This window comes from Zootoca vivipara, chromosome 13 (assembly GCF_963506605.1).
Source record: "Zootoca vivipara chromosome 13, rZooViv1.1, whole genome shotgun sequence".
Classification (NCBI taxonomy): Eukaryota; Metazoa; Chordata; class Lepidosauria; order Squamata; family Lacertidae; genus Zootoca; species Zootoca vivipara.
In genome coordinates, this window is record NC_083288.1 from 1,067,801 (window position 1) to 1,092,519 (window position 24,719).

At 48.0% G+C, this 24,719-nt stretch overlaps 1 protein-coding gene across 16 annotated transcripts in view; it reads right to left on the reverse strand.

The window, feature by feature from the left end:
• Positions 1–24,719, reverse strand: part of ACACB (acetyl-CoA carboxylase beta) — a 67,805-nt gene that overhangs the window by 28,323 nt on the left and 14,763 nt on the right. For 15 of the 16 annotated variants that reach the window (XR_009558495.1, XR_009558496.1, XM_060282088.1 and 12 more), the window contains 19 exons: positions 22,175–22,307; positions 21,118–21,256; positions 20,921–21,030; positions 20,065–20,146; positions 18,781–18,879; positions 17,765–17,874; positions 16,136–16,246; positions 12,956–13,165; positions 11,324–11,494; positions 9,658–9,819; positions 6,771–6,934; positions 5,756–5,906; positions 4,422–4,525; positions 4,026–4,107; positions 3,315–3,460; positions 2,357–2,507; positions 1,961–2,095; positions 1,658–1,804; positions 905–1,093 (listed from right to left, as the gene is read on the reverse strand). Coding sequence is in view for 14 of the 16 variants with exons in the window: in XM_060282088.1 (XP_060138071.1) it covers positions 905–1,093; positions 1,658–1,804; positions 1,961–2,095; positions 2,357–2,507; positions 3,315–3,460; positions 4,026–4,107; positions 4,422–4,525; positions 5,756–5,906; positions 6,771–6,934; positions 9,658–9,819; positions 11,324–11,494; positions 12,956–13,165; positions 16,136–16,246; positions 17,765–17,874; positions 18,781–18,879; positions 20,065–20,146; positions 20,921–21,030; positions 21,118–21,256; positions 22,175–22,307 (2,596 nt within the window). In the remaining 2 variants the exon portion in view is untranslated. The remainder of the gene's footprint in view (positions 1–904; positions 1,094–1,657; positions 1,805–1,960; positions 2,096–2,356; positions 2,508–3,314; positions 3,461–4,025; positions 4,108–4,421; positions 4,526–5,755; positions 5,907–6,770; positions 6,935–9,657; positions 9,820–11,323; positions 11,495–12,955; positions 13,166–16,135; positions 16,247–17,764; positions 17,875–18,780; positions 18,880–20,064; positions 20,147–20,920; positions 21,031–21,117; positions 21,257–22,174; positions 22,308–24,719) is intronic. The other variant, XM_035134367.2, reaches the window with a different exon arrangement.

Here is a 24,719-nt window from a genome sequence, read left to right on the forward strand (position 1 = left end):
ACCCGAGCACAAGAGCCCTCTCCCCTAAAGCTGTTTATGGACCCTAGTATGTCTTTTAGAGGAACGAAAGAGAGGGCAGGGAGAAAAACTAGAGGAGAGGACTTGGGAGCGGCTGCCTGTTTCTGCACTTTCAGTTCTGGGCCCATGCTTCTTTCTCCAGAGCAGCAGAGGATGTTCATAGAATCAGAGAACTGTAGGACTGGAAGGGACCCCAAGGGTCATCCAGTCTAACCCCCTGCAATGCAGGAATCATAGCAAAACAATCCCTGACAGGTGGCCACCCAACCTCTGCTTAACAACCTCCAGTGAAAGAGAGCCCACCACCTTCGGAGGGAGTCCACTCCACTACTGAGCAGCTCTTACCATCAGAAAGTTCATGTCCTACCCTCCAGAGCAGCTGAAATCAAGCTCACTCTCTCCCTTGTATGAGCGCCCTCATTCATATACTGAAAGGAAGGCCAAGTCCCCTCTCAGTCTCCTCTTTTCCAGGCTAAACATCCCCAGCTCCTTCAACCTGTTCCTCATCAGGCTGGGTTTCCAGACCCTGGATCATCTTGGTCGCCCTCCTCTGCAGCCTTTCCAGGTTTTCCATATCCATCTTAAATTGTGGCGCCCAGAACTGGACAAAGATTCCAGGTGAGTTCTGACTTGAGCTGGACACTAGGACTTTGGTGGATGCAGCCCAGGACTGCATTAGACCCCTTTGCTGTCACATATTAACACATCATAATATGGAGGACCCCTGCATGCCAACTGGAGAAGAGCAGTCTTAGGAGCGGGAGGGGGAACTCTGCACAAAGCTCAAGAACGCCCACCGTTCTCTCAGGACCCCCCCCCCTGGGCCTCCCCAGCATTTCTTTGAAGGCAGCCCACCCCCCACCCCCCGTCCTCCTGGCATCCTCACTTGCTGGCTGGGGAACTGGCAGAGCACCGAGGTGATGTTGCTGGCATACTGGGCCATCACTTTCCGGATCGACTTCTCCACAGATGGCGGGATGCGGCCCGAAATGCTCGTCATGATCTCCTGCAGCTCCAGGAGAGGAAGAGAGGGGTCCCGGAGGGTCTTCATCAGCTTGAAGACCCATTCCTTGAGCTGAACAACAACATCAAAAAGGAGTCAATTATCAAGGACACAAGGACCTCTCGAATAAGACACAGATTCACAGTTTGGGAAAAGGCAAGTTCAGGGGCATTGGCAATCCGTGCTGAGGGGCTCTATTGGCATGGGGTGGGGATTGAGAGAAGTTCTGCACATCTGGGGCAATGAAAGCCAGCTTTGGCCAGGCCTGCCTGAGAGCCTCCCAAGAACAAGGAAGAGGCCTCACTTGCTTGGCTTGTGGAAGATCCCTGGCTTCTTCCTGCCATGAACTGTTGAGCCCTCTTCCGCATTGCCACCCCCTAGCTCCTCCTGGCAGGAAGGAGAGTAGAAGGTGGCTTCCTGTCCCCATGGGACTTTGTTGGCCTCTAGGGCAAGCCATCCATGCAGGACAAGTGAAGCATCTGGCATGAGAGGGTGTGGGACTTGGCTTTGACTGGTAGATCTGTTGTTTGTATTGCTTTACATTAATCTTAATAAAAATCACATTACAAAAACTCACACATGCAAAGCCAGCCAGGGGTCTTTGCACTCAAGCAGACCCCCCCCCCGCCCCCTTACTTTGGTGCTGAAATACGGCTCTGGCAAACAATATCCGTTCATGACGTTCCTCAGGCTCTCCAGCACGTTGTGGAAGACCTGGTGCAATTTCTCACCCAGGATGGGCAGGGGCTGTTGAGTGGGCAGCCCACCGGTGTACAACTGGGGCTGGAGGAGACATTGGGGAGGGCAGCACAAGAAGGGAGAAAGCAGAGAAAATCCTTTTAAAACCACAGGTCAGCAGAATCCAGAAGGCTGAAGCAGAGGCGGAGGAGAGCCCAGCCTGATGCAACTTCCTTTCCCAAGCAGCCTCGGCTCACTTACCAGGTGGACTTTGGTGGGGTTGTCCAGCTCAAGCCTCGCCACAACGCAGCCCGTCTCCAGCAATGTCCCTGGCCGCTTCACGTAATGGACACGGCCCGATTCCTCCACTGCCAAGGTCACCACCATCTTCATCACCTGTTTGGAGAGCGACAGGAGGCCTCGGTTAAAGCTGGATTCACGCAGGGCTGGATTAGCCCTTAAGCAAAATAAGTGTGCGCTTGGGGCATCCAGGGAAAGGGGGCACCCCAGAAATGATCCACTCATCCCCACCCACTCTGCAGCTGAAAGTTCATTGCACCCAATCCGCTCCCGTTTGCCTCTGCCATGTGGTGGCTGTGAAGGCAGCTCCAGAGCAGCCTCAGAAATGCTTCCCGGCCGGCCAAATGCCAGGGTTACCTCGATTTCCGCATAGCTGTGGCCCACACAGACGTGTCCCCCGTCATCCACCGTGTACTGCAGGAGCTTCCCAGTGGAGGGAGAGCGGAGCAAGGTTGGGTCATTCTCCTTTTCAAAGTTGCAGGTTTTATTGCCAATGGTGATGCGGTATCTGGAGCCGAAAAGGGACAGAGAGTGGGGGGGGGGGTTAGCTCTTAGGGTGTTAACTGCTACCCATTGCAGAGAGAAGGGTGTCCCTTTACCCTTTACCCTTGCATCTTTCAATCAGTTGCTGTGACCAAGAAATCTTAAGTTAAATATTCATTTTAAATATTTAAACTAATTTAATGGGGGGGGGGTTAATTTGCCAATGAACATACAGAATAGTTCTCAAGCACAGCATGTGGAGCTCCCAACCTCAGAAGGTGGAGGTTTTGAAACAGAGGTTGATTCTTTAGGTGTGGTTCCTGCATTGCAGGGGGTTGGGCTAGATGACCCTTGGGGGTCCCTTCCAACTCTCATGCTTTTTTGATTCAAATTTATGCTATGACAAAAATACCAGCTTAAAACAGATCATTGATACCTGCCAACTGTATAAGCAGTTTTAAAAATAGTTGTATTAAAATAGTATTTGCACATGTAATGTAGCTACTTATAACTTTAACACTGCAGCTCTAGCTATTCCCCCCTTTTTCTATGTGAGCTGTTATTGCTTTTATGCCCATCTTTCCTCCCTCTTCTAAAGGTTTGTCTTACCTGGTCTGGGAATTGAATGCAGGACCTCACAGCCACGGTGAAATGCAGAGCCTGCCTGGCCTCCAGCTCCCAGCCTAAGCTGCTAGCCATTCCATCACAGGCAACGGCTGCTGTGCGTGCCCAGACAAAGGCGCTCTCTTCCCTGGGAAAGTTTCTCTCCCTTGCTAGGCCTTGAACTGGATTCCCAAAAGAGCAAGAAGCAGCAACTCATAAATCCACTTACCGGTCCGTTTCTTCCTTCATGTATGTGGTATAACTATTGCCATCATAGGAGAGCAGGAGCCCCCCGTCGTTCAACCTGTGTACGTCGATCTCTATGTGGGTGTTATTCATTATGATCACGTAGGTGGTCAGTGACTGGCGAGCGACCTGTCCAAGCACCAGAAAAAGAAAATGGGAGCCAGAGTTTGGCTGGGCTGCAGCAGCTGTTCTGCCGAAACCATGGGGGGGGTGGAGAGAAGGGGGAAAGAAGAGAGCATTTTCCCCTTCCTTGTTTGCTTTTTGCAAGGTTTCAGAGGGTTTTCCTGGGACTTTTTGTCATTTCCTCATAGGAATCAATGGAAAATGTTGACTTGTTATGCAAACACTCTCATGACAAACCATTTCCTGAGGACTGATTATGTTCAGGTAGCGGCACCTGCATTTATGTCCCATGATGAACAACTTCATTATCTTCTTACTCCATAAGCAACAGGTAAAGCCTGCTCTCCAATCAAGTTCCCAAGCTGCACTCTGCATACCAAGACTCCCAATGGGAAGCCACCTTGTGTCAAGTCCTTGTAGCCCAGTGTTGCCTGCACTGGCTGGCAGGGGCTCTCCAGGAGTCTTTCCCCAGCCTAACTGGAGTAGTCTTTGCAGACTGAGCCTGGGACATTTGGCACACAAAGCAACTGGCTCTATGAGCCCTTTGGATCAACCCTTCGCAAAGCATTACCTTGAGTGAGTATTTCATGCCTTCGTGAATAAGCTCAACGTCAACAATGTTCAAAAGTGAGGCTGCTGGTAGGACTTGGCCCCTGGAAGACAATCCCATCTTAGCACAAAAATTGCCCTACAATCCTCTTCCTCTCCTCTCTCTACCGCCCTTCAGTTAATCTTCAGAACAATCTTTTGAAGACAGATCTGCAGAGCACCTGTAGAATACTAGTCTAAGCATTCCACACGCACAGACTTTGCTGCTATGCTTGGGCAGCTGCTCTTTGGCTATGCTGTCACTCCCCACAATATGACCAGTTGCAAGTCAGCACCAAAGCCCAGGTGCGTAGGAAGAGTTTCTCAACTGCGGCTTAGTGGTGTAACACTCCCAACACTCCTTTAGGTGGCGCTTTACCTTTCCAGTGAATGCAGGAAGTCATCCATAGACGTCCTGAACAGAGCATCTGCCACGTTGAGAGCACCACAGACCACGCCCAGAATAGTGTCTGGCTTCTCTGCCTGGAGGGAAAATAATGTAGGCCAGTGGTGGCAAACCTTTTAGAGGCCGAGTGCCCAAACGGCAACCCAAAACCCACTTATTATCGCAGTGCCATCTCCACAATTTACTGTATTTTTCTGTGTATGACACCCCCGTGTATAAGACTCCCCATGGGAGATTCCCCAGAGTTGTTCAGCTTTTTTGGGGGTGGGTTCTGAAAATCTGTTCAGGTAAGTGGGTAAGGGATTGAACGGCGGCCCTAAAAACCGATATTCCAAGCAGGAGCTATTTTTATCTTTTTGGAAAAAATCCACACCGTGTTCAGCAGTGATTATTCCTGCTGGGTGCGGCAGGAAGAGTGTAGGTAAGGGTCCTCCTTCATTAAAAGGGGTCTCTTTAATTTGATTCCATTGCTGAAGCACACAAAGTGGGGGGGGGAACTGGGTGGCATGGCCAGAGATGGGAAGCAACTTGGGTGGAGGGTGGAGTGCGTGCAGCTGCCTTCCACCAGGCAGAGGAAAACGGGGTGCATTACGGCCATGAGGGAAAGCACCCCAACCAGTGTCCCTCTGCCTGGTTTGTCTGGGTCTCCCATACACACCCCGGCCACGCACGCAGAGAGTGGCTGGCAGGCAGGCAACGAAGGTTGCAATGGCAGCGGCAACCCCCTCATTTGACAAAAGGAACCTCTGAACCGGAGTGCTGGCTGGCTCCCTCCAACATCCGTCCACTAGACACACACGGGCTCACACACTCCCTTCCTCCCTCTCTCTCTCTCTCACACACATACAAAGAGCCGCAAGCGCCCTCTCGCCTTCCCTCACGTCACGTGCTGTGCCCAACCTCAACATGCCCTCCTTGCCAGGCTGCCACTGACAAGGCAGCTCCCTTTCCGTTTTGAGCGGCTCTTTAGCTGCGAGTTCAAGACGTCCTCCATCCCATAAGAGGAAAAGGGCGGAGCTTCTGTAGCTGAGCCTCATTCTGGGCTCAGGATAGCGCCAGAGCAGGGATCGCCATATAACTCTGTGCTGGCGCAACAGCGCGCGTGCTCACAGAAAGGACTCTGAGTTCCCCACCACTGATGTAGGCAGATCAATAGACAGATAGACCAATAGACAGACAACTTCTTCATAAGAAGAAAGAATTCAGACCAAGGTGCTCACACCTTGGAATCCCAAAAGGTTAATAAAAATATGCACTATATCTTCAGAAGCACAGCATAAACGACTGGCATCCGGAGCTCGGCTCACCTGCACTTTCTCTGCAATCAGGTGATCTAGCCAGCTGGTGTCAGTCTCGTTGGTCTGGAAACTCTCTGTTTCCAGCAGCTTGACCAGGTACTCGACCGTTGTCCTGAAGTCCCCACGGATGGACAGCTCCTTCAGAGCTACTACTAAGTTTCTGAGAAGATAACCCTCCTGATTAAGGTACAGATCTGCTTCAGGAGATTTTATTTTTATTTTTTAGCTAGACTCTCCATACAACAATAAATTTGCTTTTCTCAAAGAGATAGCTAGGAATTTGATTTATCAGGGGGTGAAGCAAGTATCATCCAACCACAGCCTGGAATTAGATGTTACTGGAAATGCTGGTGTAAAAAGAGGCAGCCTTGCATCTCCTTCTCTCCTCTCCCTAATAACATCTGCAGGGCAACTCTTTGCATGCACTCAGTTGGGATTACTCCCAAACAGATGTGGATAGGATTGCATTCTGATCATCTAAAAAGTAGACCATCACATCATGAAACTGCACATTTCCTTATCCTCAAGCTACACTTTGGTGGCTGCCATTTGACTTGTTCCTGCCATTTGACTTGTTCCTGGGGTAGCTTTGGCCCTCCAGATGTTGCTGAACTACAACTCCCATCAGCCCAAGCAAGCATGGCCAAAGGCCAGGGATGATGGGAGTTGTAGTTCAGCAACAGTTAAAAGCAGCTATTTAAAACATTCAAATAACAATTAACCTCAGTGATAAGCTACAATCAGATTAAAATACAGTACATACCAACATTCAGTGTATCTGGGCAGGCTTGCCTAAACAAAAATGGTTCTCGCATGTCCCAAAAAGAATACAGTGAAGCTGCCTGCCTGGTATCAATAGGCAGGGAGTTCCAAAGTGTGGAACAAGTGTTTTGTGGCACCTCCAAGAGTGCCCATTCTGAAGATCAAAGCAGTCAAGTGAACATATACAGGGCAAGGTGATCTCGCAGGTAAACTGTTCCCAACTCCTTACGGCCAATAAGGTTGATGATAGTGAAATACTCACGAGATGGCTTCCTCTCGGGTCTCTCCCCAGGAGAAACAGTGTCCAAACTGAGAGTCAGCAAATTCATGCAAGCCGCCAGTGGCTGCCACACTGAAGTACCCCCAGACGTTCTTGTTGCTGCGGAAATTCAGCTCCTGCACAGTGCCAGAGCTTGGCTTAAAGCCCTGCAAGGTGCAAAAGAGAGACATGGGGAGCAGGAAAGTGGGGGTGGGGTGGAGGAGAGAGAGCATGTGTTTACAGTTTTGCCTTTTTCCCATGCTGACTTTTAGGTGAGGTCTCAAAAGGCAGCTTGCCACAAAAATGGTAAACATGGGACAACAGAGTCACTGAAAAGCATAGCTGGTGTTACCTGACCAGTACTATGAAAAGTTGGATGTGGCCTTTAATTTCCCCCAGGTCTTTACTCCAGTGTGATTGCATCACAGGCACACTTAACTTGCATGATTTCAACCATACGTGGTAGAACATGATTGAAATTCCACAAGTTAAATCCAAGCAAGGTGGAAAGCTTAAAAGCTCTTTTTGTGCCTGGTCCACTTTGACGCTCCCCATCTTGCTTGAAGGGGCAAGGCCCAGGCGGTGCCCTCATTATGGGATGCTCTTGCAAGATCTTGCAGGGTCATCTGAGTTCCTGCAAGATCTTCTCCAAGTAATCCTGGACTTATTGTGTTTTACTGCAGCTGCTAGCCTTTGCTGCTTCATCTTGAATAACAATATTTAATAATAAACTTCATTGTTATATGTTCATATTTAATGGTTGCTGGATTGTGCTTTTATTTCATTTTTAGACTGTAAGCAGCATAACAGAACCTTAGGTGGAAAGCTGGGATCCAAAAAATTTAAATACATAAACAATAGGCAATTTGCGAACTCCTGTGGCACAGAAGTTTGACACTGCTTGATAAAAGGATTCACACACCACACCCTTGCGATGTGGACCCAAGCTCTCTCAGCATCCCTTCTCCATCTCCTTACAGGTAAGGACATAAAATAAAATAAAAATCCTTCAGTAGCACCTTAAAGACCAACTAAGTTTTTATTTTGGTATGAGCTTTCGTGTGCATGCACACTTCTTCAGATACAGTGAAATGGAAGTTTCCAGGCACTTATGTAGAGAAGGGGTGGGGAGGGGTGGGGATGGGGAGGGGGGATCACTCAGAAGGGTGGTTGGAAATGGGTGATTGACTGACTGATAGCTGTTGATGACCGCAAACGACTGCAAATGGTTTTGCATGAAAAAGCAAGGGTTGAGATGGCTGAAGATCGCTTATCATGTATAATGAGATAAAAATCCGATATCTCTGTTCAAACCAGGTCCCTCCATGGTTTTGAGCTTGGTGATAAGTTGCAATTCAGCAACTTCTCTTTCCAGTCTATTTCTGAAATTCTTTTGTAGTAAGACAGCTACTTTGAGATCTTGTATAGAATGTCCTGGGAGATTGAAGTGTTCTCCTACTGGTTTTTCTGTCTTCTGGTTCCTGATGTCAGATTTATGTCCATTTATCCTTTGGCGTAGGGTTTGGCCTGTTTGTCCAATATAGAGAGCTGAAGGGCACTGTTGGCATTTGATGGCATACACAATGTTAGAAGATGAGCAATTAAATAGTCCTGAGATGGTATGTTGGATGTTGTTGGGGCCAGTAATGGTGTTGTCTGGGTGTATGTGGCAGCAAAGTTGGCATCTGGGTTTATTGCAGGCTCTGGTACCAGTGTCCATGTTAAGTCTGGTGGTTGTATTATTGTGGGTGAGGAGTTGTTTAAGATTGGGTGGCTGTCTGTAGGCAATGAAAGGTCTTCCTCCCAGAGCTTGAGAAAGGGAGCTGTCATTGTCCAGGAGAGGCTGTAGATCTCTGATGATGCGTTGTACTGTTTTAGCTTGGGAGCTGTATGTGATGACTAGTGGTGTTCTGTTATTTTCTTTTTTGGGTCTGTCTTGCAGCAGGTTCTCTCTAGGTATCTGTCTGGCTCTGTTGATCTGTTGTTTAACTTCATCAGGTGGATATTTTAGTTCTAAAATTGGGTGCCTACAGACAGCCACCCAATCTTAAACAACTCCTCACCCACAATAATACAACCACCAGACTTAACATGGACACTGGTACCAGAGCCTGCAATAAACCCAGATGCCAACTTTGCTGCCACATACACCCAGACAACACCATTACTGGCCCCAACAACATCCAACATACCATCTCAGGACTATTTAATTGCTCATCTTCTAACATTGTGTATGCCATCAAATGCCAACAGTGCCCTTCAGCTCTCTATATTGGACAAACAGGCCAAACCCTACGCCAAAGGATAAATGGACATAAATCTGACATCAGGAACCAGAAGACAGAAAAACCAGTAGGAGAACACTTCAATCTCCCAGGACATTCTATACAAGATCTCAAAGTAGCTGTCTTACTACAAAAGAATTTCAGAAATAGACTGGAAAGAGAAGTTGCTGAATTGCAACTTATCACCAAGCTCAAAACCATGGAGGGACCTGGTTTGAACAGAGATATCGGATTTTTATCTCATTATACATGATAAGCGATCTTCAGCCATCTCAACCCTTGCTTTTTCATGCAAAACCATTTGCAGTCGTTTGCGGTCATCAACAGCTATCAGTCAGTCAATCACCCATTTCCACCACCCTTCTGAGTGATCCCCCCTCCCCATCCCCACCCCTCCCCACCCCTTCTCTACATAAGTGCCTGGAAACTTCCATTTCACTGTATCTGAAGAAGTGTGCATGCACACGAAAGCTCATACCAAAATAAAAACTTAGTTGGTCTTTAAGGTGCTACTGAAGGATTTTTTTTTTATTTTACTTCGATCCAGACCAACACGGCTACCTACCTGTAACCAGGTAAGGACAATTTGAGTCTCCATGACTGACCTCATCAGGATTTTCACTGGTGATTCGTGCTGCAATCACATGGCCCCTGGGGACGGGCACATTGCTGGGGCTCTCGAAGGCAATGGGTGAATCCCCCCAGGGGGGTTCTCCATAGAGGGCTCGGATGTCCTTCAGTCTGTGCAAAGGCACCCCCATGGCAATCTGAGCGGAGGAAGAGAAAAGAAGGGACAAAAGGAAACAGAGTTCCTTGGACCTTTGAGGGTCCTTTCCAAATGCTTTTACAAACAAACATGCTCTGTCTTATTTCATGGGATGCAGTTATCTTCTTTGCATCAGACCACATGGCAAGATGGTCATGGCTGCATTCCATGGCAGTTTATTCTGTTTTCTTGACATTTCCCCATCTGTTAATTTCTGCATTCTATTTGAGTTTTCAAGTAACATAAAAGCTACTTCTGGTAATACGGTGCACATTTAGCACTCATTTCCATGGTATTTGCTTCCAGAAAATAAATCTATTTGCAAATAACATGGAAAGAAGTGCTTAACTTGTGCTATATTCCACCATATTTCAGGAAGTGACTTTTACATCATGTGAAAGCTCAAATATAATGCAGAACTTAACAATTAGGGAAACAACAGGAAAATGGAATAAACTGCCAAGTGAATGCAGATAACCTTTAAAGGCTTATCCACATTTCTTATTTCCCCTCTGCTTCCCCCCAGAGAAAACTGCTCTTTGGTGCTCAATCAGAGCAAAGTCCAATTTGGGTTTTCTCCAGATTGATGTTTGCTCCAATTTAGCACTAAAGAATGGGTTTTCCCTGGGAAAGGAGCGGGGAAAGGGGGTAACTGCTCGGACCCGTGCCTAGAAAGCAGGTGGGAGTGTGGATGAGCCCCTAGTCTCAACCACAGCTAAGAGATTAGGAGCAGCCTGTTAAAATCCCATCCTCTTTTTCTCTCTCTCTTACAGGCTCCCATACGCTCATCCACAGTTGAAGAGTACATGTGCACCAAGTCTTCATCATGTTTAGCACTAATCAGGTTCCCCTCTTAACCAGGGTCTGCAAACTCACTTCAAACCCCGGTTATTTTCTCTGCTACATTCTTATGGAGAATAGCTAAATGCAGGCACCTGGCCAGCCACTTGTGGGAAGGATTTTGCTGGATTAGATGGGCGCTTGGCCGGATCCAGCAGGGCTCTTCCAACATTCTTTACTGCAACTGGAGAGCCAGTGTGGCTGGAGGGCTGGACGAGAACCTGAGATATCAGGGTTCAAATCCCTCCTTGCCCATGATGCTCACTGCCTCTCTGCCTCACCTACTTCACAGGATAGGTAAAGGAGGGTTGTTTGGGGGATTAAACGTGGAGGGGGAGAACCACATATGGCACCCTGGAGCACCATGGAGAAAAAGATGGGATAAAAATGCAATAAATAAATTACCACAAGGGAAAAGACCTTAAACAGACTGACTTTTGGTGGTATGAGAACAGCACCAGGCTTAGAAATTTCCAGCTCCCTGTAAAGATCCTGCTTCCTGCTAGTGCTAGAGAACAGGGATGGGTCCCCTGTGGTCCTCCAGATGTTGCTGGAACTACAACTCCCATCATTCCTGACCACTGGGCATGCTGGCTGGGGAGGGCCATGGGTTGCCTCTCCCGCCCCAGAAGGACAAAACCCCCATTTAGTGGGATTTGAATTACCTGAAGCTGGGCAGCAGGCAAGTTAACATCAGCAATCATCTCGGTGCAGGGGTGTTCCACCTGCAGGCGCGGATTCAACTCCAGGAAGTGGAAGCTGCCATCTTCACTGTAGAGGTATTCCACCGTTCCTGCGCTCACGTATCCCACTATCTTGGCAAGTCGTACAGCGCACTGTGGAGAAAAGCAGCCACACAAAATAAGCCTCCATAAAAGGAGAGTGACAGGCGCAATTCATCCAGAGAAGGGCACACTTCTACATTATCTGAAACTCTGACTTTCATTTTTCTTGCATTGTGATATGTTGGCTGCTTTGGAGACCTGAATTTTGAAGAATAAGGTATATGTTCAGCAAGGACTAATGAGACATGGGTTCAAAGCCACACTCACCCCCCAAAGTACTACAGGTGAGCCTGGTCTCAGCCTGATCTACACCACAGGATGTTGTGAGGGTGAAGGAAGGAGGGGGAGGGGGAAGAGGGCAGAAGGGAACCATGAGGAGGTCTTTGGAGAAAAGGGAAATGAGTAATAAAATGAAAAAGAGGGGTGTGGGCCTGTGGGGAAGGGAAGTCACCACAAAAAATTCTATGCATTTTAGTGCACATTCCACCCAGTATATAAATTTTGTTATGTCATTTCTGCACCATTTCTCATGCAATTTTCCCTAATGCGACACATTTTTCTCTGTTATTTTCTATGTGCATTTCATTTTATGCACAGTTTTCCCCAATATAGGCCATTTACGTTCTAAGAGACCACATGCGTAAGTGAAATTGCACGTATCTGAAACACCACTGAAAAAGCCTGTAAACACCCTGTTCTGCCTCTGCCCGATCCATGTGTGTGCGGTCACACACATATTGAACGTATGTAAATGAGGGGTTTCCTGTATACCAGCATTGCTAAACTCTGAAAAACATGAAGTGCGAAGGGTGGCTGCAGTTCAGTTTGCTTGTAGTTTTGCAGGGCCATCTCAAGCAGTTCGGGCACCCTGGCGCTGAGGCGCGGAGATCGCTCTGGTGCCCCTGCCCTCGCAGCGCACAGCATGGCTTCTGCGCGGCTTCATCGCGCAGCGCCCCGCCTGCCAGCCTGGCGCCCCGCACCACCGGGACTACACCTAGAGCCGGGCCTGTTGTTTTGGTGAGTGCAAACGAGGCGATGGGGACAGGGGTCTATGTCAACGTTTGGGTGCCAGGTGCCGTTTTGAATCAAAATGGCAGACCAAAATGTGTGTTTGCTGTGACTTTGCCTGGTTTTTGGCATGATGGGTCCAAACTCGTGAATTACATCATCCATTTTTTTTATTTTATTTCTAAAAAATCCTGGGAAGCACCAGGCACTCTCTGCTACTGTAGAATAAGAATCCAGTTCTTGTGGTCCCGAATGAAATAAGAACAGAGAAAGCTGCCTTTTACCAAATCAGAACATTGGCCCAAGCCAGCTTAGTACTGTCTACATGGACCGGCAGACGCTCTCCAAAGGTTTCCTGCAGGAGTCTCTCTCAGCCCTACCTGGGAATCCTTGGCGATTGAACCTGGGACCTTCTGCATGCAAAGCAGGGGGTCTACCACAGAGCTATGGCCCTTTCCCATCCACTGGCACATAGCCTGTGTTGGAAAACTCAGGTGTGTGTACCTGTTCCATGTATTCAAACACAGAGGTGGCTGCTACAGTTGCTGGAGCTTCTTCAATAATCTTTTGGTGCCTCCTTTGGATGGAGCAGTCCCGGCTAAACAGCGAAACAGCATTCCCATACTGATCTGCTAAGACTTGGACTTCAAGGTGACGGGCGTGCTGCAACAACTTCATCACAAAGATTGGAGAGCCTGGAGCCTCACTCTGCACCTAGAATCACAGAATCATAGAACTGTGGAGCCGGAAGGGACCCGAAAGGTCATCTGGTCCTAGGCCTGCAGTGCAGGAATAAATGCTACACAACCCACACCAGCTGGATAGGAGGCGAAGCTGAGATGGATGTGAGCAACAACCCCCCCCCCCACCATTTAACACAAAGCAATCCAAAGCAGTCCATAATCAGCCTTTGGGGCCAGTTGGGAGTTTCAGAGCTGTAGAAAGCGATATATGCATTACAACAAGCCAGTCTGGAAGTTTCCAGAGCATGGAGTACAGCGGCCAAGTCATGTTGACTATGGCCTTCCAGGTACATTCCAGAGCAGCGTTACTCAAGGTTGGGACTGGGGCAGGGTGTGAGCGGAGGACAAGGCAAGGCTATGAGACACCTAAAGTTTGGTGTTTTGAAGTTTCAAGGAGGGAGGGGGCGCCTGGAGACAGTTTACTGGTGCTGAATTGTGTTGGCCATAAGGTAAGGAAGGTCAGGAAAGGGGAGGGGAGGGGAGGGGAGGGAGCAAAACTCAAAGAACACAGAGGCACAAAAGCACACACTACAGATAGACGCCAGGACCCTTCTGCTGAGCACAGGGGTTTCACAACAGAGCTTTCACTCTGGACAGCTGGCCGGATAATGTGAGCCACACAAACAAACAATTTCCCGGGTGCTTGCTTGGGAGTAAGCTCCACTGAATTTAATGGAATTTACTTCTGAGCAAATATGCATAGGACTGCATATACACCAGGTAGTTGTATGAGGCCAGTCAATTGAATGTGCATGTGATAAAACCCAAAAACTAAGAAATAAATTTTTGCAGCGTATATACTGCAGCAGCTTAAGAGAGACATCCACCCGGGGACTTCCAGTTGATCGTGAAGCTGAGAGCAAACGGGATTCAGCCCTCCAAGGAGAACCAGCTTCATGGGAGGAAAAGGGGGTATTGCGTGGGCATCGCAAGCCCCCAAAAACTTCAGGAGGAAGATCCTGAAAGCAGGCACCCAGCGGCACCTAAAAGTGGTCTCTCCGCCGGTCAAAAAGCTCCTTTTGGAGCAAAAAAGACTGGCGAGATTGAGACACTGGCGCAGGACGCTATTTTTTACTCCTGAGAAGCGCAGCCTCGAGCTTACCTGGCAAAGCGTTCAATTCCAAAAGAAGAAGAAATTCGGATTAATTTGGTGAGAAATTGAAATCTTTTATTACATTAATTATAATTCAGAAGACAGTGGGGTGGAAAAAGGAGGTCAGCCCTGGCTGGGATTGAACAGTGGTATATATTTTCCTACGGAACAAACAGTCTAAATAATTTCCCTAATGGCGGGATTTAAAGAAAATTAAAACACAGTTGTTTTATGTGAGAAAGTATAAACTGTGCTGAAAAGGGGAAGGAAACCCTTAATTTTATAATATAGATTACTTTCCTTTGAGAACATTTGGAACTGTGGCGGAGAGAATCCTGGAACTTTTACTTTCGTTTTTTAAAGAACTGTGTAGTTGGGAAAAGAAATTAAGTTTAAATAAGAGGAAGCCAACTTGCAGCGCTACAGCAAAGAGCCTGCAATTTCTAAATTGAGGATTTATATAACTATAAATTCTAACACCTCTTTTTATTTTTATTTTTATGGAAAGAAGTCATGCAGAAAGAGAGCACGTTAGCGCTTTGAACCCCACCCCACCCCCACGTGCAGATGCAGTGGCAGAAACAATACAAAATGCATTCAGGATAAAAACAAGATCGGCAAAAGCAAAAAAAAAATCCAGGAGATTGTTTAATTGTTTTTAAAGATAGAGAAATAAAAAATTTGATATTACAGAAAAATAGAGAAATAAGACTTTGTATTGATGGATTTTTTGTATTCATGTTTAAAGCCATGCCACTTCGCCTGCTGAAAACACTTGAACAATAGAAGACATTGACACAAACTTTGAAGAAAAATGGAATTGAATTTAAATGGAAATTTCCAGAGGGAGTCTCATTTTATTATAAAGAAAAGAAATTCAAACTCAAAGATGTGGACGAAACAAAGACATTTTTGAGAAGATATAAGGAATTGGTAAGTGAGGAAGAAGCGGCAGCAGAAACCCAAGGAAGCGGATAAAGATAATAATAAGGAAGAAGAAGAAGAGGGAGGAGGAGGAGGAGGAGAAGGAGGAGGAGAGGTTTAAAGACTTTTATTACCTTTAATTGTAAATAGAAAATAAAATGGCATTAAAAATATTGACATGGAATGTGGATGGCATTAATACCCCGTTTCTCTGAAAATAAGACATACAGTGGTACCTCTACTTACGAATGACCCTACATACGAAATATTCTACTTACGAGTAGAAAAAATTAGGGCCCGCTTACGAATTTCTTCGACATCCGAAGGGCCCTCGCTGCCGCCGCCAGCACTCCCGCCCCCCCACTGGGCCAAATTGGGCCCTTGCTGCCAGCGCGCTCAGCCGGCTCCGGCCCTTGCTGCCACTTCCAGTGCTCCCGCCACCCCCGCAAATGTTCTGAAGTGGCACTTGCATGGACTATAAGATTATAATGGATATTTTAGTGTTGCAGCACATCACTCTGGAACTCCCTGCCTATTGACACCAGGCACTATTTTTGGCACGAGATAAAAACATTATTGTTTAGACAAGCCTACCTAGATATGTGGAATGTTGATGTATTTATTTATTTATTTATTGCAGTTTATTGCTGATTTTATCTTTTGAATATCAAAGAATTGTTTTACTTATAATTTTATTAACTCTCTTTGCAAACTGATTTGATGGTTTGTTTGTTTGTTTGTTTTACAATCAAGTGGCGTATACATTCTATGAAATTAAATAAATTAATACAGGAATGTGACGTTAACATAACGAGTTAACCGTAAACAGTTAAACAATTAAACATTTAATTGTTAAGTGGAGAAAAGGGCGGGAGAGATCAATCAAGGATGAATTGATAATAAATCCACCAGGGCAGTTTTCACCTGTCTGAAGCGGGTGGGAAACTCTTCTGCCGCTTCCACTATCCGGATTCCTTTGCCGCCGCCTCCCTCCGAAGCCTTGATCATCACAGGGTAGCCAATTCTCTCGGAAGCCTGAGAGAAAGGGAATTTCAGAAAAAGGAAAGGGAAGGAAAATAAGAGTCAGATGGCAAAGAGCTAAAGGACCATTCTCTGCTCATCGCAGCCCCAGACTAAGGAGCAAGCCATCTCCTCTCAGAGGCCAAGGCATGTGCTTCTCTCAGGCTAAGTGCGGACAGCCTAGACTTCCCTCAGTACAAAATGGTGGCTGATTCACCCTGTGAAAAGTGTCCAGATAATACCCTCCAACTCCCGGACTGAAAAATCTGGGATCAGCAGTGGCGCGGCACCAGAAGTCGCTTCTACGCATGTCCAGACACGCGTAGAAGCAACTTCCGGTGCCAGGCTGCCCGTGTCTGCATGTCTGGGCACCAGAAATCGCTTCTGCGCATGTCCAGACATGCACAGACAGTCGGGACATGGCCGCTGGCAGGAGCTTTACAGGATATTTACGGGGTACACGGTAATCAATTCGGGATAACAGTGGGAAACGGTAACAAAATACGGGGGTTTCCTGTGAAAAACAGGAGACATGGCAGCTATGGCCCAGCTACACACACAGCTATGGGCTCCTTAAGGAACAAGGCCGCTGGCTCCCCCCCCCCCAGGAGTTACCACGTCTCCTCAATGTGTGGTGTGCATGCTACACCTCCTGGCACAAGCTCAGAGACACTTTCCATTACAGTGGTACCTCGCAAGACGAAGGTCTTGTGCAACGAAAAACTCGCAAGACGAACGCGTTTTGCGATGTTTTTGGTGACTCGCAAGATGAAGTTTTCTATGGCCGTGCTTCGCAAGACAATTTTTTTGTTTTGTTTTTGTCGCGCTCCACAAGACGAAGCGACTCACGGAATGAATTAATTTCGTCTTGCGAGGCATCACTGTAGTCATGTTTCAGGGTTGAATTCCAGATGAAAATTTAGCACTGAATCCCCAAAGCTTAAAAATATTGGTGGGAAAGGGAGAAACTTGATTGTCTCAGCATCTCTCATTTAGTAAGGCTGATGCAGAAAGCCTTGGTTGCAAATTATTCCTGCAATGTGGCTGTTAAATTGCACAGGATTTCTTCAAGGCTGATAATGTTTTTTTTGTTTTGAGAAGGAAGATGTGTGCCTGTGTGTGGAGAGTGCAACCCTTTTTAGGTGTGTTGTGGCCCTGAGGAAAACCCCTCTTTTGCAGCTGGAATGTGCCTTGGGAGGAAATTCTGCTGGGGGGGGGGGGTTGCTCAGGACTTTCTTTGGACTCTCCTGACTCCACTGTCCATCAATTTCAGGGCTTGATTCCAAATCAGGCAGCATCGGCTGGGCTCAGGGCTTGCTTGCTGGGGCAGCTGGGAGGAGCAGCAGATCTGACCTCCAAGGAGAGAGCTGCTTGCTTCCTCCTGCACCTCTTCCTCCACTGTCGCCATCGCCCTGCTCCCCCAGAGAGAGGAGCTGTGGTGGCTGGCAAGGAGGAGTTTTCTGTCCTGGTCTGGCCCTGGCAGGGCCACAGGTCAGCCACCCCTGCTCTGAAGTCCAAAGTCCCCTCTGTTACCTCCAGGCCTTCATCCTGATCCCTGACGCAGCCCTGCCAATATGTCTCCAGGGGGACAGTGATGGTTCTTGGCTGCTCCTTCTCCTCCTCCATCCACTCAGCAACCAAACCTGGAAACGTTCACATCAAGAAGCCTCAGAGCAATGGCCACAGCCGGGCTGGATCCGGCCAAAGTCCTACCCGGAGCGGCATCCCACAGGGACCTCTCCATCACCTCCAGGCAGCGCATGTAAGCAAAGCCCTGCTGGATTAGGCCAGGGGGGCATCAAGCCCAGCATCCTGATCTCATCCTTGCCAACTAGATGCCCCAGCGAAGTCCGGAAGCAGAATGTGAGCCCCAGAGCAGCCTGGAAGTAACACATGGCAATCATGAGGAGTATTCTCTCCCTCTTTCCAAGCACTGGAACTCATGGGTGTCCAGTGAAGCTGAATGTTGAAAGTTTGGGAGAGGACCAAAGAAAGGACCTCCTCATGCAGCACAGAGTTGAACTATGGAACTCACTCCCACAGGAGGCAGTGAGATGGTCACCAGCCCAGGAAATTGGACAAATTCATGGTTGCTGAAATCACAGGAGAGTTGCTCTTGTGCTTGGTTTCTGCTTGTTGGTTTTCCATTGAGAATGGCTGGGGAAACCCAGCCAGATGGGTGAATTGTTGTTGTTGTTGTTGTTGTTGTTGTTGTTGTTGTTGTTGTTGTTGTTGTTGTTGTTGTTGTATCTGGTTGGCCAGTGTAAGAACAGGATGCTGGACAAGATGCAAAGGAAGACTTAATCTTCCTCAGCTCATGTCAAACATTGCAGAGTTAGGTAGGAGGGTGACAAATGTGAGAGAGGCTCCATTTCCCAAAAGCAGGCCTTGGTTTCTGCCATGCTCCCGGAGCCCTGAACCTCCATTCTATCCCATCCCCTCTGGACATGCGTAGAGTGAAGCTGGGATCAGGGGAGGCCTGCAATTGTTGGGAAGCACCGCCCCGAAGTCTGAGCTAGGCAGGGGTCAGAGCGTGCATGTTCTCTTACCGCTTCCACTCCAAGGCAACGTGGGGATATGGACCGTCTGGGCCACAATGGTGGAAGCCACTTTGTCCCCCAGAGCCCACATGGCCTCACTGGGCGGGCCTGGCAAAACAGAACAAGTCGTCCTGGGGTAAGTGCAGGAAGAAACCACCAAGAACTGCACTTACATGGGCCAGGCACAGTGCGATGGATGGTCCCCTTGCACAACAGCAGGAGAGCCCATCCGTTCGTAGGCAGGATTGGAAGAGCGTAAGGCAGCAGCCACGCGGGTGATGCTGTGGGTTAAACCACAGAGCCTAGAGCTTGCCAATCAGAAGGTTGGCGGTTCGAATCCCCGCGACGGGGTGAGCTCCCGTTGCTCAGTCCCAGCGCCTGCCAACCTAGCAGTTTGAAAGCACGCCAGTGCAAGTAGATAAATAGGTACCGCTATAGCGGGAAAGTATACGGTGTTTCTGTGCGCTGCTCTGGTTCGCCAGAAGCGGCTTTGTCATGCTGGCTACATGACCCGGAAGCTATACGCCGGCTCCCTCGGCCAGTAACGCGAGATGAGTGCCGCAACCCCAGAATCGGTCATGACTGGACCTAATGGCCAGGGGTCCCTTTACCTTTAGCTTTAAGGCAGCAGCCAGGAGAGGCCCCATGAAAAACCCAGCAGAGCTTGCTTACACTTGCTCTGCACGCTGCTTGTTTTTAGTTTCTGCACCACAGAAACTCCATCAGTGCTCCTGTTCCAACAGACAGGTTGGCACATGTCTCCTCCTGCACCTGCCCATTTAGCAGTGCCACCAACATGCAAGAGGACAGGTCCCTGTCCCAGGCAGCTTCTAGTCTGAAGTGCTACACAGGATATAACACAGGAGGAGGAGGTGCTCGTCTTGTGGCCCCGGTTTTGTAATTTAGCACAGCAGACAATTGTCTATTTTTGTATCCATGTGGACACACACAGAGCAATTTCTCAGTGCACAAACAACCTTGAAATCAGCCGTATTAACAGGTACACAGCAACATGCCTTTCAAAGACACTGAGCCAGCTCCCCATGTCAGTCTTTTGGAAATCTAAGATACTGCCATGCACACTACATAATATCAATTCACAGGAGGAGAAATTGGCAAAAACACCTCTCATAAAACAAGCAAAACACCTACCCTGTCCCCAAATAAACCAGGCAAAAAAATACCGTACCTTCAAAAAAACCCTCCCCCCATTTTTCCTCCAATGGATTCTTAGGAGACGCTGTTGTGCCCACAGTCACCATGGTAGGGACCCCTGCATGAAATAATGCCTACCTAGGAAAGCAATGCCATTTTTGTGAAGCAATTCTGGAAGTTTTGGGTTTTCCGATGCGTGTCCCCAACCAGCCCAAACAGCCTGCAATGAAAGTATTTAAGGTCAGCAGTTGTAAAGCAGAGTGACCTGCGTCAGATCCATAAACGGCTGTTTTGACTCAAGATCTGCCCTATAGAGCCCAAGGACTGTGTCAACCCCCCCCCCCCGGGTACATTTCCTGGTTTACAAACCGTATTGCCGAGAACTCCCCAAGGGGAGTAGAGGAGCTTCGGCCACCTTCACACCATGCATTTAAAGCAGCAGGATACCACTCTAAACAGTCCTGGCTTCCCCCAAAGAAGTCTGGGAGATGTAGTTTGTTATGGGTGCATTCTCTCCCAGAGCTACAATTCCCGAGTTCTCTGTGAAGAGGGATTGACTATTAAACCACTCTGGAAACTGTAGCTCTGGGAGGAGAACAGGGGTCTCCTGACAATTCTCAGCACCCTTAGCAAACTACAGTTCCCAGAATACTTTGGAGGGAGCCTTGGCTGCTTAAATGGCTTTCCAAGGGCTTTAATTCCGAGGAGGGAAACTGGTGCAGAGGGTTGCAGAGCCACGCAGGGAGCACATGCAGCACCTTATTGCCATCCCCCACCCAGCAGAGTCTCTCCTCGTGTCCCCAGGAATCCTTTGCTTCGGCAGACACACGGAGGATCCAAACACAAATGGCTGCAGAAAGAACTCCAAGGAATCAAGGCCAAGAGCTACACACCTGTTGTAAACAACTGATCCTCAAAGCCGCCAGACCAAAACTGTTCTGTTGTCTTGTTCTCCGGAACAGGAAAGCGGCAGATAGAGAATTTCAGACCTTACCTGCACTGGAATCCTTTTTGAAATATCCACAATTAATTCTACATTGGCATAATTGTTATTGTTCGTTCCTCCGGGGACTGGCACATACTGGTCGGCCATTTTTATATACTCTGAAAAATTGTAATGGTAGAATTATTTGCAGCGCTGAACGTGCATGCACAGATAGAGCAGGCCACACACCCTTCCTTGCCTCTTACCTGCATTTGCTTTGAGGTCTTCAGGGGTCACCATGACCACGAATCTAATGGCCCGTTCATTGCGGAACATCTCATAGGCCCAGCGGCGGATAGAACGCATGCACTTCACGGCCGCAATGCCATTGTTGGCAATAAGGACCTGGGAAGAAACCACACACAGGGAATATTTGTTACTGATTCTTGTTAGAATCATGGAATCGCAGAGTTGGAAGGGACCCTGAGGGTCCTCTAGTCCAACCCCCTGCAATGCAGGAATCTCAACTGAAGCATCTAAGCAGCTAATCCTGGAAAGATTTCCAGCTGGAGAATGGAGGGAGCCCCAATCCCTCCTCCAAAGACTACAAGAGAGGCGTGGGCCACATCCACACCCTACACTTTAAAGCAGCCTTTTCTCAATCTTGGGTTGCACTGAAGATTGGGGGAGGGCCGCCCCCCCAAAAAAATATATTGGGAGGGGCCTGAAAGAGCTCAGCCTCTAGGAGTTGTGTGCCCCTAATGATGACCTACTTACTGTATACCCGTAAGTATTCATTAATCCCGCCCTTCCCCATGGGGTCCCAGGGTGGGCTCCATACAGCTCAGTACAATGAAACCATGTAATGCACGAATGTTAAATTGGAGGGGGGGAGAGAGAGAGCGATAGTCTAACCTCATCCTCCAACCCCAAAGCTCTGTGCAAAAGAGTGTCTTGACCTTCTTAAAAATGGAAAGAAAAATGAATGAAAAGTGATACAAATATGGAGGCAGACCCAACCATCCTTGGAGGTTTTTAAACAAACGTTGCATGGCCATCTGCCAAGGATTCTTTAGCAGTGATTCCTGCACTGCAGGCGGTTAGGCTAGATGACCCCTGGTGTCCCCTCCAATTCTGCAACTCTGCGTTCTGTGAAATATTTGCATTTGAGCTCTGCACCTTATACCAAAAGGAAGGCAACTGTGCCTACTCTCCCATAGATCTCTTTGAGAAGCCCATAAGAAAGCCATTCCAGCTGCCCCACAAGAAACCCAGCCATGGTTGCAAACCCCCTGCTGTGCTGCCCTTCTCTGGGGATGCTACCTTCTCAATGACACGGTTCCCTCCAAAACGAGTCACAAACTCGGCAGGCGAGGCCACCATGAAGTCCCTGTGCAAGTCGAGCTTCCTTTGCTCACGGCCCTTCTTAGTCAGGTGCATCCCCGACATGCTGGGTCTGGAAGGGGTGAGAAGATGGACGGAAATTAAGAGTGGCGGCCGACCTGGTAGGACTGATAGGAAGCAGGAGTCAAAGGCAGCCACTCCTTGGAACCAGAAGGGCAGGTCAAGGAGGAGCAAGCTTTCAAACCACCACTCCTCTGGTTATCAAGGGCGAACCAGAATTGCCTTCCAAGTGACACGTACTGAATAATTCCACATTTCTTGTTGTTTTTCTTCTCCTTTCAGACCAGAATGACTCACCAAGTGTAGGCTGGCTCAGAAATGTGTTTGTGATCTATAAACTTTGGAGAACTCGTTTGAAAGCTGCCGAAAAAATTGTCTGTTTCCGACCACAAGGACACCCAGCAGGTCTTCTCCCAAGGCAGTGCCAAGAGCAAGAGCAAAGAGTCACCACCCTCAAGGCTGCTGGTTCGAGACCAGGAAGACTCCCTTGGCTCTAGCTCTATGTGAAGGAAATGTCAGCCCAGTGAAACAAATTGGTGGCCTCTTCAGGACACAGGATGCAACCAAGTGGCAGAATTCACTCCTCTAGGATGCAATGATGATGACCAGCTTACATGGTGGCTTTGAAAGGTGACAAAGGGAAGTGAGATCTTAGAGAGAGCCTCCATTTGCAAGCACAGCATATCACCAAATAATGTCAGATGCTGGGAACAAGGAGAGGAGGGCTGCTGCTGCTGCTGAGCTGGAAACAGAAGGCTGGATTAAGCAAGCCTTGGCCTGACCCAGGCAATCCTTACCCAAATTCTCACCTTCCGTATGCCCTCCTAACTAAGGAGAGGCAAAGGAGGGCAGCTTGCCACTCAGCTTCTGCCCCTTGTTGCTGTCTCCTTGCTCTCCCGCTAAGCGCTTGCAGAGCTGGCCTCAGCCCTCCAGAAACGCAGCTGCTGGGCAAGATTAGGTTGGGGGGGGGGGGAAGAGACAAACACCCTCTGGAGCAAAGGACAAAAAGCAAGTGAGGCAGTTTTGACTGGGAATTTAGCCTAATCATCAAAATAAAAATTAATAACCACTCCTTCTGATAGCAAACACAGGTGGTGAGTTAAGACAAGAGGAAACTCCTCCCACTGCTGGCTTCCCCCCCCCCCCCATGAAGGCTGAGCAGTCCAGAAGCCACAGAACATTTGAGTGTCAGCTGGAAAAGAAGAATGAAAAATGGAAGCGGGAAGAGAGAAAAAGGAGGAGTGGAAATCCCCTCTTGGAAAGAATGACAGGCTCATGAACATGAGCCCTCTGTTGGGGTACATATTGCTTTCAATAGGGGCCCTGGGGCTTGCCCCATCCCTCAAAAGCTCCTACCCAGAGTTGGGGCATGCAAAGTGTGAGCTCTCTTCAACTGCACTTGACCTTCTCAGATAATCTGTGCAAGAGGAAATGGAAGCCCTGCTTGGTCACAAGGGTCTTCTCATCAGGGGACAGGGGCCCGGGCAAATGTCCGGCCATGCCACCCTCTGGCTGGGGGAACACAGCTGTGCTGTGGAACCCTAGTAGCTAAACCCACATTTTGAGTGGTGCATTTTGTGGGGTGGGGGAGGGGGGAAAGAAGAGAAAAGAATCTTAAGAAAATAAATTTAGGGAATTAATTTATTTTAAAGCCACCTTTCCAACTGCTTCACACAATAACACATTTGAACACTCACACTCAAAGCCTTATAAATCCGAATTTACAACTTTTCCTTTGCTATAAAAATATGCAAAGTTGGGGAAAAAACTCATAAATGACATGATGCCAAAAAGAATTCAGGAGGACCCTGAAAAATCCTATGCTGCTTGGTGGGATTTTCCCTTAATATACAGCAGAAATACTGACACAAAGGACTCCCTCTCCACAGCGCAATGTGAAATGTGGTTTTCATAATGGTCTTAAGTACTTTACCAACCTAATATTGTCTCCCCCAGATATATATAACCTTGGAGGTTTTTGGATGGCCATCTGTCATGCCTGATCTAGATGACCCCTGGACTAGATTACCATCAGGATCCCTTCCAACTCTACAATTCTGTGATTCTATACTATGCTGCTTTGTTGTACTTAAAGTATTTTTACTAGATTGATATGTTTATTGAAGTAAATCAAAATCTTCATTAAATAAGAATAAAACGGGATAAATTATACTGGAATCAGTGTTTCCCATGTACTCCCAAGGCGTGCACACAATTTTGCTTATTTCTGCTTTTAGCAAAAATTTAATCCAATTTTTAGATGACAAGCAGGGAAAGCAAAGGGAAAGGAAGATCAACTAACTTGACAAGATGCTGTGAAGTTAGTGTGTGTGTCCCCCCCCCCACTCTCCAAACTGGATGTTTAAAAGAAAAACGCAGTGTCGGCAGAGAGGGAAGAGGGCAAGAAAGATTTAAAATGGAAGAGGCAAGCAAGGGTCAAGTGTGGGAAACACAATGACGTCAC